This window comes from Archocentrus centrarchus, chromosome 8 (genome assembly GCF_007364275.1).
Source record: "Archocentrus centrarchus isolate MPI-CPG fArcCen1 chromosome 8, fArcCen1, whole genome shotgun sequence".
Classification (NCBI taxonomy): domain Eukaryota; kingdom Metazoa; phylum Chordata; class Actinopteri; order Cichliformes; family Cichlidae; genus Archocentrus; species Archocentrus centrarchus.
In genome coordinates this window covers 24,463,878-24,479,464 of record NC_044353.1, presented here as the reverse complement: position 1 = coordinate 24,479,464, position 15,587 = coordinate 24,463,878, and the positions used below count along the sequence as shown (strand labels likewise).

General features: G+C 40.4%; 1 protein-coding gene across 3 annotated transcripts; it reads left to right on the top strand.

Annotated features, from left to right (window-relative positions):
* Positions 1-1,829: 1,829 nt before the first annotated feature.
* gpr146 (G protein-coupled receptor 146) lies at positions 1,830-14,631 on the top strand. 3 transcript variants are annotated; one of them, XM_030736436.1, is made up of 3 exons: positions 1,830-2,188; positions 10,648-11,450; positions 11,555-14,631. In XM_030736436.1, exons 2-3 carry the CDS (start codon positions 10,689-10,691, stop codon positions 11,657-11,659), a joined length of 867 nt encoding a protein of 288 aa, XP_030592296.1. In that variant the 5' UTR covers positions 1,830-2,188; positions 10,648-10,688; the 3' UTR covers positions 11,660-14,631. The 3 variants fall into 3 exon arrangements, with proteins under 3 accessions (XP_030592296.1, XP_030592293.1, XP_030592295.1); XM_030736433.1 differs by having other exon boundaries at positions 10,648-14,631; XM_030736435.1 differs by lacking the exon at positions 1,830-2,188 and adding an exon at positions 2,249-2,610 and having other exon boundaries at positions 10,648-14,631.
* The last annotated feature ends 956 nt before the right edge of the window (positions 14,632-15,587 follow it).

Here is a 15,587-nt window from a genome sequence, read left to right as displayed (position 1 = left end):
CCCAAAACTGATTATAAGCTTTGCTGTATTACAATTTTTTTCCTTATGTGTTTAGCAGAGTAGAAATCCACCAGCGCTCCTCCTTTCGGCTTTTGAATGTAATGTTTGTTTTCTTTCCTTTGGAGATGCGGAGGCCTTGCATTTCATCTGCATTAAAGAGAACATCAACAAAAAGCTTTTGTAAGAATGGATCTAGGAGATTACTTTTACTTTCAAATTGAAATTCTCTAATAAAAAAAAAAAAAAGGGTCAAAAATGTATTAAGTTTGAACACAATACTATTCTCAGGAATCCTATGAAGTCACAGCAGAGAAGACATCTACAGACCTCTATCTTCACCTCTACCAGTACTTCAGTTGTTGCTCTCCAGAGTTGCTGTTTACTCAGCTGGAGAAACACTAAAGCCACTCTGAACTTTGCAGGTGGGAAAAAGGTGAGGCAATGGTGTTGAAGTCCAAATTCAAATAAATTTTAAGCCTCCAGTGTGGATGAAACTAATGCAACTACCAATTCTGTTTGAACTTAATTGAGCACGAGGTCCTAAAACTGTCATGTGCCAAAGACTTTGAATCATGAGAGTATTTGAGTCATGCAACTTGGAACATTTAGTTGGAAAAGAGGTTTCGAAACTCCCTTTGTGCCCCTGAGCTTCAAGAATACAAATTCTGCTTTTGCACTATTCTTTCACAAACTAATGTCTTTGACAGACTATATGCTGATCCCAGACCAACTGACCTACTATCATTGGGTTGCCTGAACCCAGCATTAAATTAGGTTATGGTTCATTTGGGCTTAAAAAAACACATCTTTTAAAACAATGAGCTGGGTTGTTTTAGATTGCGGTGAGATAATAAAACACAAACTGGGAGGTACAGTTTGAGTAACAGACCAATGCATTGAAGTTCAAAAATACTTCGCTCAGACAGGATGCAACATCTCAGGAAAAACATCACAATGGTAGCTGTTTTGTCTTTCATCCCAAAGCCTAAGCTAAGAATAATGCTGTACAGTGATCCTGTTACAAATTAATATAGCAGGAATGTGTGCTTATTTTGTGTATGCATCAACACAAAAGCACTTTGCCTGACCTGTGGCAAACCTAAACCAGATTTTCTTTTTTCTTTCTTTCTTTCTTTCTTTTTTTTTTGGACTAGTTACCTTATTATATGTTTCCAGGATGCCCTTTTCATGTTGTTTTGAACATACCTTAAGTAAGATAGTGACAACTATTTAGGATGGGGTTAGGTTTAGGCAGAGTAAGGTTGGTTGGATGGTAAAAAATAAGCATTGCAGAAAAAAGGATTAAATGATTTTAAGGTCAAGCAAAAAAAAAAAAAAAAACAATGCAACAACAATGGAACTATGGAACCATGATGAATGTTGATATGCATAATATAATTTTTTATATTTCACCAGTTACAGGCTAGTGCATAAAAATTACTTAGAATCCACAAATCAGGCAGCAAATTACTCCATCCTACTGATGAATTATGGCATACACTGTATATTTTGCACCATGGTGTCCTGGATATTCATTGGACTGCTTTTTTCTTTTTTTTTTGGAGGGGGTAAAAAAACAAGTCCCCATAGCGTTCGTAATTAATTTTGGCACGAAGGCTTGGCTTGAAGTTCGGGTACGGTTTGGATTAAGCTGAATGTTAGGATACGACTCCAGGAAACAAACGTAAATCAAAGTAATGTCCTCAAAAGTGATGGAAACACGACTTTGTGTGTGTGCGTGCGTACGTGTGTGTGTGGGTTTCCCTCGCGCCCCACCTCCCTGTCCTCCGTCCAATCAGAGCAGAGAACGGCCATTCGGGCCTCACGACCGTGGAGCAACAGCAGCAGCGGGGAGCGGAGCGAGGAAACAGTGGGGGAGGGTCACGTGTGTACACACTGTAGAGCTCAGCAGCACTCCAGCAGTAGTAATGCCTGTAACGGTCGGCCCCTTTTCAGAGCAAGCCTCGTCCGAAAAGTTGGTAGATGCGGAGCGACTCAACTGAAATCCACTAAAACCGCGTTTTCACCCCGCTGTTTTACTTTTCACGAGCGCGTGGAGAGTCAAAGAGACATTTTAATGCGTCTTCCCCCCTTCCAAATGAAACGACTGAGAAATGCCAGTGGAAATCCTACATCAAAATCCAATGCCTCCGTAGGTTTGTCACCGATCCAAACCTGCACGTTTGTGGTGAGTCCTCTTCTCGTTTCCATTGTTTCTCTCGACAAATGCAAAGGTATGGTCTCTGGCTTTCACCTGAAAGTGGGAATAAGTGAATTTACACCGCTGGGGATGACTAGGTGTGAGAGTGAGTAGTCGCAGTTGTGCCAACAATAGCCGCAGAAAGGGGAGGAATAAATAATGGTAAAGTCGTGACAGCTATTCACGCTTTCATCTGTCTGGTCAAGTGTAATGACACGGCAGAAAAATAAACACTCCCCTACTCCGGGAGTTGTTGTTTTCTTAGCTTTGATCAGCTCGAGAAGTTCCACAATTTCAGCAAAAGGGCTTGTATTTGAAAAACAACACCTGACGAGGAGTTTTCTCACGGGATCAGCTTGCTGAAGTGCAGGGGGAGAAAAGTTGTAGCATTGTAATCGGAGGCCTCTCAGGTAAAATGCTCTTTATATGAACACTAGTCTACCATCTGTTGTTGATGTGATATCTTCCAGTGGGACCTATTACTAATGGGTCTCTTAACTATGAGCAATATTTACATTATAATGGGTTGCAACATGAACACAACTTTGTTAACTAGGTCTGAATGTACTCCCTTAAATCCATGCCTACATATACAGTCTTGTAGTGATAAATGGTTAAAATACATTGGTAAAGAGCTTAAATCGTATTTTAAGTGACGTTTTACACCAGTGGTTTCAACACTGCTTTATGTTTCTTTTGACAAAGCATGCATTTTTGCTTTAACTACTTCACCTTGCTTTACAGTTCATCATTGTTTTTAGGTGATAAATGATCAGTATTACTAGTCATTATAATATTTTATCTTTAAATTTGGAACGGGCACCACCTCCTCGCAAAGTAGGTCCAGCCAGATCAGTATTACCACTCAGCCAAATGAAATGCTTCTTGAGACTCAGGCTTTGCACTTGTCGTCAGCTTCATCCATGTGACCGGAGGGAACTTAGGCGTGTGTGCCTGTGGCTTAATGACAGTAAGCCTGCTTTGTGCTGACCGTTGAACTCTGACTTTGTTGAAGCTGTTGACAGTTAAGCAAGTTACTGGAAAAAAGCAGCCAGGGGAGGCTGCTGAGACTGAGGGTGACCTATGTTTGACCAGACGTTGTTACACTAGAACTCAATGAGAGGAATTAGTGTTTCCCTAAAGATAATCAGATGCTGTTTGATGCCCTTTGTGAAGCAGATAATCCATTAAATCATCAATGATTTCGACCTTCTCAGTTTTCAGATTTGTGGATGAGCTAATGAAAATGGGACTCAGGTAACTGATCTGTATAGTCTGCAGCAAAATGTGTAGTTTTCAAAACTTTCAGACTCAAGTACTACAGAAAATCACATTCAGCATTATGTCACCTGTCACCTCTGATAGTGTCCCCTGGAGAGCATGGGGTGGACAGCCCCCTAAGACAATGAGTATGACCAGTGGTGCTTTTATATTATGGTATTTTGTGCTTCTGCTTCACTATATTTTGGTTGTTGTACTTCGTACCCCATATACCATTTATTTCAAAGCTTTAGTTATTATTTTGCTGACTTCAAAATATAAGTCTACTAATATACTATACTGTTATTACAGATAAAGCCACACTGCAGTAAATGCCATTAAATCATCTCCAGCTGCAACAGTAAACTTATGTATACATCTATTTAGAAAAAAGTAGCTATGTAATAAAATGTATATAGTGATGATAATAATAATGGTCATTTTTCTTTAAATATTTTAAGTGTATTTACATTTTTCAATATTTTTAAGAGTCTAAGTACTTGTTTCACCACTCGTTATTCCACGCAAAACAATTTCCAAATTGCCCAATATATTTAAAGCCAATTTTCTACACTGTTTATTTACAATCAAATAATCAGATTTCCTTGCCACCCATTAAAGAAATCCTGGAAACAGCCCTGCACAAAAATGAGTTGTGTAATCTTATTTTCTCACTGTGTTATATTCTGCTGCTGCGGTGTTGCACACTGCTGTCGGCATGGCTAGAAAAAAATCATGTGACATCACTCGCAGCTTTCTGAGAAGGGCCTGTAAATTCCAGTAAGAATATACGAGGGGTGTGGGCCCAGTATGTCACACTACTCCCATCAGGGAGCGATATCTGGCTTCAAAACGCTGAGATGTCAAGCACGTGGGCGTCACTGTTACACTATCGTGTTTGGTGGGGGCCGAAGCATGCTGAAGTAGGGCCGACCCCTCTGGGAATATTAAACTTAACCACTTTTGACATTGCATAGTGCAGAAATTTCAGACAAGGTTTAACCAAGTATACAACTGCAGTCAAAGTCACGTCCAAGAAATTTCAGCTTGGGCTGTAGAGCTCTCCTCTAGTGTGCATGCTTATAGCAGTAGATGTAAATGAATGAATGGTTATATCTCTTGTTAGGGCATCTGCATGATTAATGTGGCATAAAAGCAGGGAACTGTGATGAGCATATCCTCTAGGGAATGGCCTTCGAAAGATTTTATTGAGCATTCATGTAAGAGGAAAATAGAGTGACAAGTGACAGGTTACCACACTCCTTGGATAATTAATAAAAGATATTATGCATACATCAGTAACTGCAAGAGTATAGCCTTGAACACGAGCTCTGACAGCGTGCATGCCGTAATAACAGCTGGGCGTAGTGTCTCTCTCTGACCTTCACTCAACCCCAGCAACGTCACCTCCAGCTGTAGCCTTGACAGGCTCCAAAATGGACTAGAAAATGAAATGGCCCTCATTACACTGAATCAAAACAGACATGGATCATGCAGCATGAAACCGCTCTGCCTCCGAGTCAGGGGTAGACATTCGCTTACACCTCGCTTGTTTTTCCCTCAGTTGAGTAGAAAACCAGAGATTTCATTATCACGGGCTGCTGGAAAGTATGCAGAGCTAAAGTGCACTGACTTTCACAACCATTGATTGGATGTTGCCCAGAGTGGATAGATGCTTACAGTAAAAAGCTTGCAGTCCATAAGAATTATTTGAAAACATTTGATGGAATATGGGTTATTGCTGGTCAGTGTGCTTCCCTTTGCAGTAACTGGCATTTTTGTTTGTAGTTTTGCACAACAGCTTGGTATGCAGGTCATAATTTCATGCATGTTTTTAATATTTCAAATAACATTATACCAGTGTAACACACCTACTGTGGTTTTTTTTAAGGGGTTTCAAACATATAATGTTGTTCGCTAGTGGTGCTGATCTGCATTAACTGTGCACCCTTCATACTCAGATTTCTAATTGTATGAATTAGATGATTAGTATGAGACAATATTTGCTAATCATCAAAAACTGGCTTTACATCTAACCTAAACTTAACAGGCAGCTTGTTAAGTACTGACTCTATAGCCCTTTGCTAAATGTTTAACTGTCCTTAGCCTGAGAGTCAGTTATTTTGTATTTTTGTTCTGTGGTCATGTTTAATTTTATGTTTCTTTTCTGATTATTAAAGTTTTTTGGGTTTTTTTAGCTTTTCACCTTTTAGCCTTTGTAAAGGCTCGCTTTTGCAGAAATAATATTCATAATAATACCATGATATACAGTGAAACCGCCAGAATTGGTTAGTGCTACACTAATTGCTTTCAAGACAGTGTTGCTGAATAAGACTCCAGAAATCTTTAACTCATTTTTGGTCAGTTTTTCTTTTAATTGTGAGATTGGCAAAAAAAAAAAAAAAAATACTATTTCACTGTACATTGTGGATGTGATCACTCTAAAGCTTAGTTTATAGTCACTGCATGGGTTGCTAGCGGCAGCATCTCCACCGCCCCTTAGCTGTTTTGTTCTGGCACTGCAGTCTTCTTCTGAATACCAGATGTCAGAAAAAAACACAACAGCGCTGGAAGAAGTCAAAAGAAAATGCAAAGAAGTCATCAAATTTTCTCCAGAGGGTCTTTTTTTTTTTTTTTTTTTTTTTTTTCAAGCTGTTGCAGTGTCTCCCTGTCTGTGTAATCTGGGAATCTATGAGTTCCTGCACTGATACATCGCTGAAATGTCAGTAAAGACCAACATGTTCGTGCACTCATGTCTCCAACACGGAGACACTACACGCACCGGGTAAAGAAAAAAGGTGGACAACAAGCCAAAACAGTGCCGCAAAATTTATAGTCTTTGTTGGGTGCGGCCTACAGTTCAAAAAGAATAGAAGCAAAGGGAACATGTGATTTGTGAGTGAGGAAAAATTGTTTCCTCTCATAGTACAATTATGGATATGCTGCTGCCAAATATCAATATTTTAATCAAACATGCAGAAGCTCTAAGTGGATTTACCAAGGCAGACAGCAGGAGAAAGCAAATTTCAGAATCTGGAGTTAAATAATAAAGATAATATTTTCAGAAAGCCAACCAGCTATGAGGCGAATCTTGACCATAGAAGGATTTGACTTGGATTAAAAAAATAATAATAAAAACAGGAAAAAAAAGGAAAGATAAAAAGACTGTGTAGATAATTCCTTTTAACAGCGAAGGAACCTCTCATCCCATAATCCACTGCAAATCCCAGATTCCACAACTTCCACCTTCTTCTCAAATTTGATCCTTTTCATCATTGCTGCGTTTATATGGTTAATGTTGTATAATAATTATTTTGAATGTATTTTGTAGTGTGTGTGTGTGTGTGTGTGGTAAAGTATAGCCTAGTTATTAATATGATACAGTGTTTCAGTCCTGCTCAGGCATCCCACTATCTGCAGGTTTAAACATTTCCACAGTAACAGCAACCTCCACCAGTCACACATCACTGTTTCAGTTTACTGAGTAGTTCTTTTCCACAACATTGAGAATGAAACATGTTTTTGTTAAAACAAGGTTGAAATCATACAGGCTTGTGGTTTCCACAGGATCGTAGGCCCTATTAAGTCTGCTTTGGATGGTTACAACATTATGGCCCATAATCAAAATCCCTATGGAGAATACTAATGGGATTTTTACTTCTGGAACGGCACCATTGTCTCATGAGTGACTTTGTGATTCCCACCCATTGTGTGCCTGCAGCAGGGAAGCACGACTTTGTGCTAGCAGGGGAGCACTGTCCATAAGATCACTGTTTTTTTGTTTTTTTTCCCTGAAAAGAAAGTTAAGTTCTGTTTTAGGCATCATGATCACTACTTTGCGTGGGAAAGATGTCAGGGGAATAAACTGAGGGTTTTTCCCTGAGAGTCTTTGGCATCCCACAGATGCTTTTATCCAGATGCAAAGAAAATTCACGAGCAGTGTTACAAAATCATATTTTTAACCTGTTTTCTTCATTTGGGATTCACTTATTCAAGCATAGTTCTGCATAGTAATTCTTTAATCAGATATTCACAAATAAAAGAGAAATAGAAACAGCATAGCACAGACTTCATACCTTTCCTCATATTTGCTACCCGAAGTGCAAATATGCAGGACATAACCGAGAACAGTTGAAACAGACAGTTTTTTTTTTTAAGCTCACTCTGCAGCTATCGGAAGCTGCAGAGTGAGCCAATGTGTTAATGACAGGGGGTTAGAAATGTCTGTATACAGCAGGTGATAATGAATGAGGACTGCCAGCCACAATCCAGTGAGTCCTCTTTAATAATCACAAACTTCCCCTTATGTCATTTTCTCTGTAAGTGATGAAAGGTTGCAGGGGAAGTGAAGGGCAAACAAACTTCCTGTAATTTTTAGCAAATGGAGGGGGGGGCACAAATCAATGAAAAGAGCAGAACTGGTTGTTGTGTGCTTTTGTCAAGGTCTGCTTTTGTCAATGAGTCACCGAGCTGCCAGTGTTTGAGAGCAGTGTTTACAAGTGGGCTGACCAGTGCTTCCGTCTCAGTGAAGACTTCCCTTCTCCTGGTCCACTTCCAGTCCATCTCTGAGCTCCAGCCCCCACTACAGTTCCATTACAGCCAATTGGAGCAACATAGAGCAGGGACTGAGCGTATATGTGTGTGAGAGGCTTAAGGCCAAAACAGCCCCTCTGTAGTGGTGTTGCGTAAGCACACAGAAGAATGTTTCCCTTTTACTGGCATCGTTACTCATCTTCCTGAAAGCAAAATTGCCTCCCTACACTTTGTTCCTGGGTGTTTTCAAGGAGGAAATTTCCAGAAAATTCTGCACAGATTAGCGGGGCATACTGTTTTATTGTAAAAATGTTGTTTTCCCTTCAATGAAGCCTTTTTTTCAAAAGCAGTTTTGGGAGGGAAGCATGTGGAAACATCACAGTCAAATTAGTGCTGTGGAAATTAAATGTAGTGGGACCTGAGTCACTTATTCTCCCGTGTAATAGGAATGTTCCCAAGAATTACCCCAGTTATAGGAAACATCAGAATTATGCAACCCCATCAGCCTTGGTCCCAAATGCTTCTGACATATATGCCATCTATCTGTTTCCTTTGTTTTTTGACCTTGTCCTGAACTCCAACCCACACCTTGTTCCTCGCTGACCCTTCACCAAAGCCGGCTTCACATTTCACTCTTTATAAATCTACCCATCACGGCCTGCCCAGCCCCCAGCCAGTTTGGCAGTAACTTGAACAGAAGATGAATGTGTTTGACTCAGCGCAGGAGCACCAGAGCTGTCTGTAAAGTGTTCTTCATCATGCTGCATAAGAATGAGAAGTATAAGGGCAGCTCTGCACAGTCAGCAGCGCCCTTGCATGCAACTGTAAAAGAGAGAACAGGCGAGGCAGAGCGAGAGAGAAAAAGCTTGCGAAGGTGTCAGACAAATGCAGTTTTGTGTTCTTCCACCAGAACAAAGGCGTCATTTGCTCCGGCCAGTGAGGAGAAATAGTGGGTTTTTGAGGCTGAGCTAGCAAATGAAACATATTGTGAGGCGTTTGTGTTCAGTCAGTCAGATGCAGTGAAGTGAAATTAACAGTGTTACCCATGGCACAATAGGCGAGACGTGGCGGACGTGTTTTTGAGTCGTGGCTTTGCTTACTCCTGTAGCCAGCACCAAAAACAGAGGGTTTCTTCCAAAACAAGACACTTTTTTATGACATCAAAGAGAATAAACTCGGAGACTGGTTGATAAAATGCATGATTATTATATCAAAGATTTTTAGGGGTTATTTTATAAATGAGGTATTGTTATAATTTTTTTTTTTTCCTGTGCTGTCTTATATGATTTACAGTAATATATACAATTGTATACAAATAGATGACAAAAACCTGAACTCACCGACTCCATTAAGCTCTATAAATGTATTTTGCTGCCATTGTTTAGGTGCACTTGTCCCATAAAATGATTTGCTGCTGATGGTTGCCTAGGTAATCCACTAATGTATTTAGCCATATGTCAACAGCTGTATCCTTTACTTCCATTGGTTGTCGCTTCAGTCTCTCACCCCCAAGTCGAGATAAGTTTACCTTAATACTCACAACTCAACTCATATCCGGGTTGTTATTTTGAAGCCCCTATCTAAATGAATGGGGAGAGTGCCATGACATTAATTTTAATAATCGCTGGGATATAAAAATTAAAGTCGTACTCCTGGTACCCATGCACCAGGAGTGAACGGGAGTTACCATTCTGCTTCTACTGACCTTTATGCTCTATAACAGGATTGGCTAATGTCTCCTGTTTCCCATTTTGTTAATTGGCTCAACACCCGTGCCCTCTTTGGTGGCCGCCATCATTAGCATTTCAGAATTCTCTCACAGTTTCCTGTGTATGTAATGTCAATAGAGTGGTGTTTTTCAGGATTACAATGCCTCTGTCCAGAGAACACAAGAGGTGACTTAATGATTTGTTCTGTCTGAAAGTGATGTAATGTCCATTCCTAGTACATATGCAGTAGGGATGGGCATTTCGAGCAAACATACTAGTCCACTTTCACTGGGACCTATTGGACTATTATTTGAAGATCGTATCCAACCCTAAACTGCTCTCAGATGACTGCATAGTTGTGGTAAACTTATGGCACGTTTTAGCTTTATCTGTTCTAGTTTGCACTGGACCGTGTTTTTATTTATTATTCCAAGGAATTCCACACATGACTTTTTAATGGCTGTTAATCTTTGGGTTTGCGTGCTTCTCCTATTTGTACAGTGCCGTCTAACGTTACAGTATTATGCCTGTTTTATCCGCCTGATGCCTGGTAGTTATAGTGCATTCTTCTATGGTGGGTGTCTAATGCCAGTTGGCAAATAGTTTCTAGGTGCATTACCCCCAACTTCTGACAACAGAAGCACATAACTTCCTACCAATTACTGGTAAAAACAAGTGAAATTTGTATATTTTAGACAAAAAAAGTCACGCCAACTTAGATTTTTTTTAAAAACTTAATGTCAGCTGTTAGGGAGAGTGGTGACCTAATCCTTACAGAGTTTAAGAGCTTCAGTGCCAAGGTGCATGTAGGGGCCCAACACCCTATTAAGAAATATCATGTTGTTTTTAACTTTGTCAAACATTTGAACATATTGTATCTTTAACAGCTATGTAATTTGTTATCATTGCAGTGACTAATTCCTGTTTCCCTAACTCTGCCTACAGTTGACCTGTTGAGAATACTTGACCTGTGCCAGAGCCCAGCGATGTGGATCTGCATGGTTTACAATGAGACAGACACCAGTGTGGACTACCGGCTCTGCCAGGACTTTGGCCTCATTCTGTCAATTCTCTCCCTCATCTACCTCCTGGTGTGCTTCCCACTGGGGCTGTGCTACAATGTGCTGCTGGTCGTGGTGAACCTCTCCAACAAGGTGTCCATGACCATGCCCGACGTCTACTTTGTCAACATGGCCATTGCAGGTCTGGTGCTCAACCTGGTGGCGCCCGTGGAGCTCCTGAGCTCTACCTTCACCCGGTGGCATGTGTGGCAGTACAGTGACGAGGTCTACATCACCCTGCTCATCCTTTTCAACATCTCATCCCTGGTTATCATGTATTCCACCACGCTGCTCAGTCTGGACTACTACATAGAGCGGGCGCTGCCTCGTACATACATGTCTAGTGTGTATAACACCAAACATGTGTGCGGGTTCATCTGGGGTGGCGCAGTGCTCACAAGCTTCTCTTCACTGCTCTTCTATGTGTGCAATCACATCTCCACCAAGATGGTTGAGTGCTCCAAAATGCAGAACAAGGAGGCAGCGGACTCGATCATGATGTTCATTGGCTACGTGGTGCCCGCTCTGGCTGTTCTTTATGCTTTTGTGCTCATTCTGCGCATCAGGAAGGAATCTACACCTCTGGATCAGGACTCTGCTCGCTTGGATCCTTCCATACACAGGTTGCTGCTAGCCTCAGTCTGTGTGCAGTTTGTACTGTGGACTCCATACTACATGACCCTTTTGGTACATACTATAGCTGTTGCACCAGGTTACATTAGCAGTGCACATTACTTGCCTATCTATTATTTCTTGAGATGCGTATCTAAACTGCTGGCTTTCTCCAGCAGCTTTGCAATGCCTCTTATGTACAGGCAGATGAACAAAAACTTCTCCAACAAGCTCCAGCGGCTGCTCAGCAGGCTGCATTGCAGAGACCAGTCCTGCCCTCGTGAACACTCAACAGTGCAGCAAGTGGTGACGTGAGACTTCCCCCCCATTTTCCACCTCTTGGCTTAGCCAGCACTTATCTCCCCTCTACAACACCAGTATCTGACTGGGCTCACTCACTGCTCTGGACTGTTTTGAGAGCAACATAGCTAACTCTGGAATTTCCTGTCACCTTCCTGGATTTGATCTGAACCATCCAGTTCTGCAGTGAGGGGACAAGCCAAATAAAACCACTAAGTGCTGCTTTTGACTTTTTTTTTTTTTTGACTAAATTTCTCCACCTAGAAACTCAGGCTTCTAGTTTACGGGTGGTAAATTTGGCACAACCATCCAATAACTACCCAGGGCAGAGTTTCACAACAAAATCCTTTGTTGGTGGGTGTGGTTTTTGTGCCTACATTTCACCTCTAACACACAAGCAGAACCAATAAGCTATAAAAATTTTACTATCAAATGCAGCCAAGTTTGTTTTTTTTCTTCACAGAACCCTCTCCACCCCTGCAATGATGGCGGCCGTAAGCGACCAGTGCTAATGAACAGTGTGTGTGCCAGTGAAAATCACTGTTTACCGCCCTCAAACTAGAAGCCTTGGCTCTTTCTTTTTATTTGATCCCAGTTTTCCTTCTACTTTAATGTGTTGTGATTATCAGATTAAATAATCTTCACATTTTAAAAGTGGAGTACGATATTAAATGGTAAATGGACTAGCTCTTATATAGCGCTTTTCTACTCAGTCAGAGCACTCAAAGCGCTTACACAACAGCGCTTACATACACAACACAACACACATTAAGTGTGTCTTGGATGAACACCAGTACTGCCCTGTGGCTAGAAGTAGGTACAGGTATTAAGATGTGTTCCCATTTTAATTTTATAGATTGTATTCTGAGGTTTTGATCCACTCAAACACACAAAGAGATTATTTTTACATGTGCCAAGCTCCACTACATATATAGGCATCCACACCACTTTGAAATCACACAGAACTAAATGGAATCCTCATGTAAAGCTTGTATTCAGGGTTCAGACATAACCAGTATACCTCTTGTGATCTCTGCTGAAATAACCTTACCTGTTAACCAGAAACAGTTCGAAATCGACTCACTCTGCTGAGCTGACAGCCAGTGTTTTGCTAAGCTTTGTTCTATTTATGTGGGAATTATGCATGCAGAGCAACACTTATGGTCAGTGAAGTCCACACATGGTCACAGAGAGGGCCCTGAGGAGGTGGCACGTACAGCCCACGAGTCTCACGAGTGGCTGTGAGGTTTTTGCGCACTGGCAGTATCAAAAGCCTTCTTAAAAATATGAAAAGCTTAGTTGAGAAGCACCTGGAAGCAGTGTGTTTGACATAGAAGAGACTGAACTGTAAAGCTGCTCATATGCATTAAGGTAATATGCACATTATTATCAAAGCTGCTTTGCTTCCTTGCCCACCACTTGGGAAGCAGCAAACAGAGCAATCTGATGGCGATGAATCCCAGTTATGAGATAAGAAATAAAAGCTTGTTCTAGCATTTGGTCTGCTGCTTCACTGCGTCAGTTTGCATACTGAATTAAAGGGCCAGTTTGTTCATCAGCCTGTGAAACGATACACCAGCGAGGTGGGGCAACAACTTGAAGTTAAATGGAGGGGACACTCTTAATTAATCATATGTTTATATTCAATTTTGATTTACACCTTCAAACATACATTAACTCTGTTAATGACCAGAACCTGAGCTGAGCTAAAATGTTTGAAGCATTTCAGTGAGTGTAAAATGTGAAGGAATGGCAGACATACTAACAGGTTTGACATTTTTTACTATCAAGATTGTAACAAAGACACGTACGCACACTCTCTACTTTTCCAAACATTTCATGTACTCCCCTTGTTACATGCGTATGCATTCAGTCAGTGGGAAATATTTTAACCTAAAACTGTTTACATTGTGTGCCGCTATACGCTGCCCCACAAAAACCTTGAATCAAAGTTTTTTGGCACAGTTAAACATTATTTGCACGCAGTTCAGTGTCCTAATGTGAACTGAGCATTTAGGAATGAAGAGCAAACAGTTGCCTGAATTTCTGGAAGTCGTTTTTTTTTTTTTTTTTAGATGGTGGTTCACATGATAGTGTCAGAAATTGCAATTTTGATTACACATATTTTTCAAAAAGCCTTAATTATAGGTTCAACTCTCATAAAACTATACTTAGCATTGAAGTGAACATTTGAGCAGACACCAGTTGTGTGTTTTTATGCAGTTCATCTGATATATTCATTTTATGTAGGTTTTATGAAAAGATATCAAAAACAGAGGGTGCTCAGCATAATTAAACGTGCTACTTTGAAAATAAACCTTTTTAGAAGTTTCAAATTTGAATTTAAGACCTGAAGCTGCACCAAATAAAAGAGAATGACAATCATGTGGAGATTGCGCTGAGAATAGCTAAATAACTGCACTACGTTGCTTCAAAATCCTATCGAGTTTTTCTGGATTGCTTGAAAATGATGTGTGCATGTGCCATCTAACTTTGCCTGATCATTTTTTCATAACCACTGCTGTAATTTCACCCATTACTGGTAATGATTAGCAATCACTACATGGACTGATTGCATGATCTTCACGACTGGAAAATAAAGCATGATCAAAGCTCAAATCACACCTAACTGAGATGACTGCTCGTGTCTGAGATTGATTTATTATTTCAGAGGGGGGGGGGGCAAAACCTCACATCGGCGCAAAGAAACGGCCTCAAAGTTCTTGTGTGTTGAATATATACAGATGCATTTTAGTTATTTGAACAACCAAACCTCAAATATCCAGATGAATCCACACTCAGATGTTATGCTTTCGTGACTGTGTATACAAGTGTATATGTATAATACAAAATTATTTGTATATATTGTATGTAAAAGATTTGTAGGATACCATGCTCTTTGGAAAAAATGCAGTATTATTTTCTGAGAGATATATTTAGATTCTGTAAGTACTCTGTCAGCTAAGTCAAAGACTGATTAAACAATAAACTAACAGATGTAAGTGCTTCTTCCTGTCTCAGTGAATCTGACGATACATATCGTGAACAGTTCCCGTTTACTGTGAGTTTTGTCAAACATTTTTATTGTTTCATAGTGGTGAACATGCTTCAAGGGAACAGCCTTTTAAGTATGTTTCTGCACACCTGAATTAGCAGCAGGCGCATGGGAGGAAAATAAAATTCAATCATAACACCAGGTATATGAGCAGCATCTCAACATTCCTGTATATACAGCTGTCACAATCATCCAATCGGAGGACAACTGAGATTACCCTCAGAACTCCATAGCTGATTAAGTTCTTGCAGCTAACAGGTAAAATATTAATTAGTGCATATACTATAAATAACTTCAAGTATTGTTCAAACCAAGTGATACTGACTTTGCAGTTTTGCTTTTAAACCGACCTATTTGTGTTCTAAATACATAGATCTGAGGTTACATGGGTGTTGGCTAAGATTAATGTCATTTTGAGATACTTGTGATGCTGCAAATGCTACTGGTTGACTGGTGGCAGGCATGCATGCAAGGTGTTCATTAGTGAGACTAATCTCAATAGTCCTCTGACTGGATGATGGGAAGACTGAGTCAGCTCTTATGTGGATATTTATACACTAACCAGCCACTTCATTAATTACACCTTGGTTGGACTGGTTTGGAGCCTCTTCTGCCTTCAGAACTGCCTTCATTCTTCATGGCATAGATTCAACAAGATGCTGGAAATATTCCTCAGAGATTTTGGTCCGTGTTGATATGACAGCATCACACAGTTGCAGATTTATCAGCTGCACATACGTGATGCAAAATCTCCCATTGCACCACATCCCAAAGGTGCTTTGTTGGATCTAGATTCTGGTGCCTGTGGAGGCCGCTTAAGTACAGTGAACTTGTCATGTTCAAGAAATCTCGGCGCA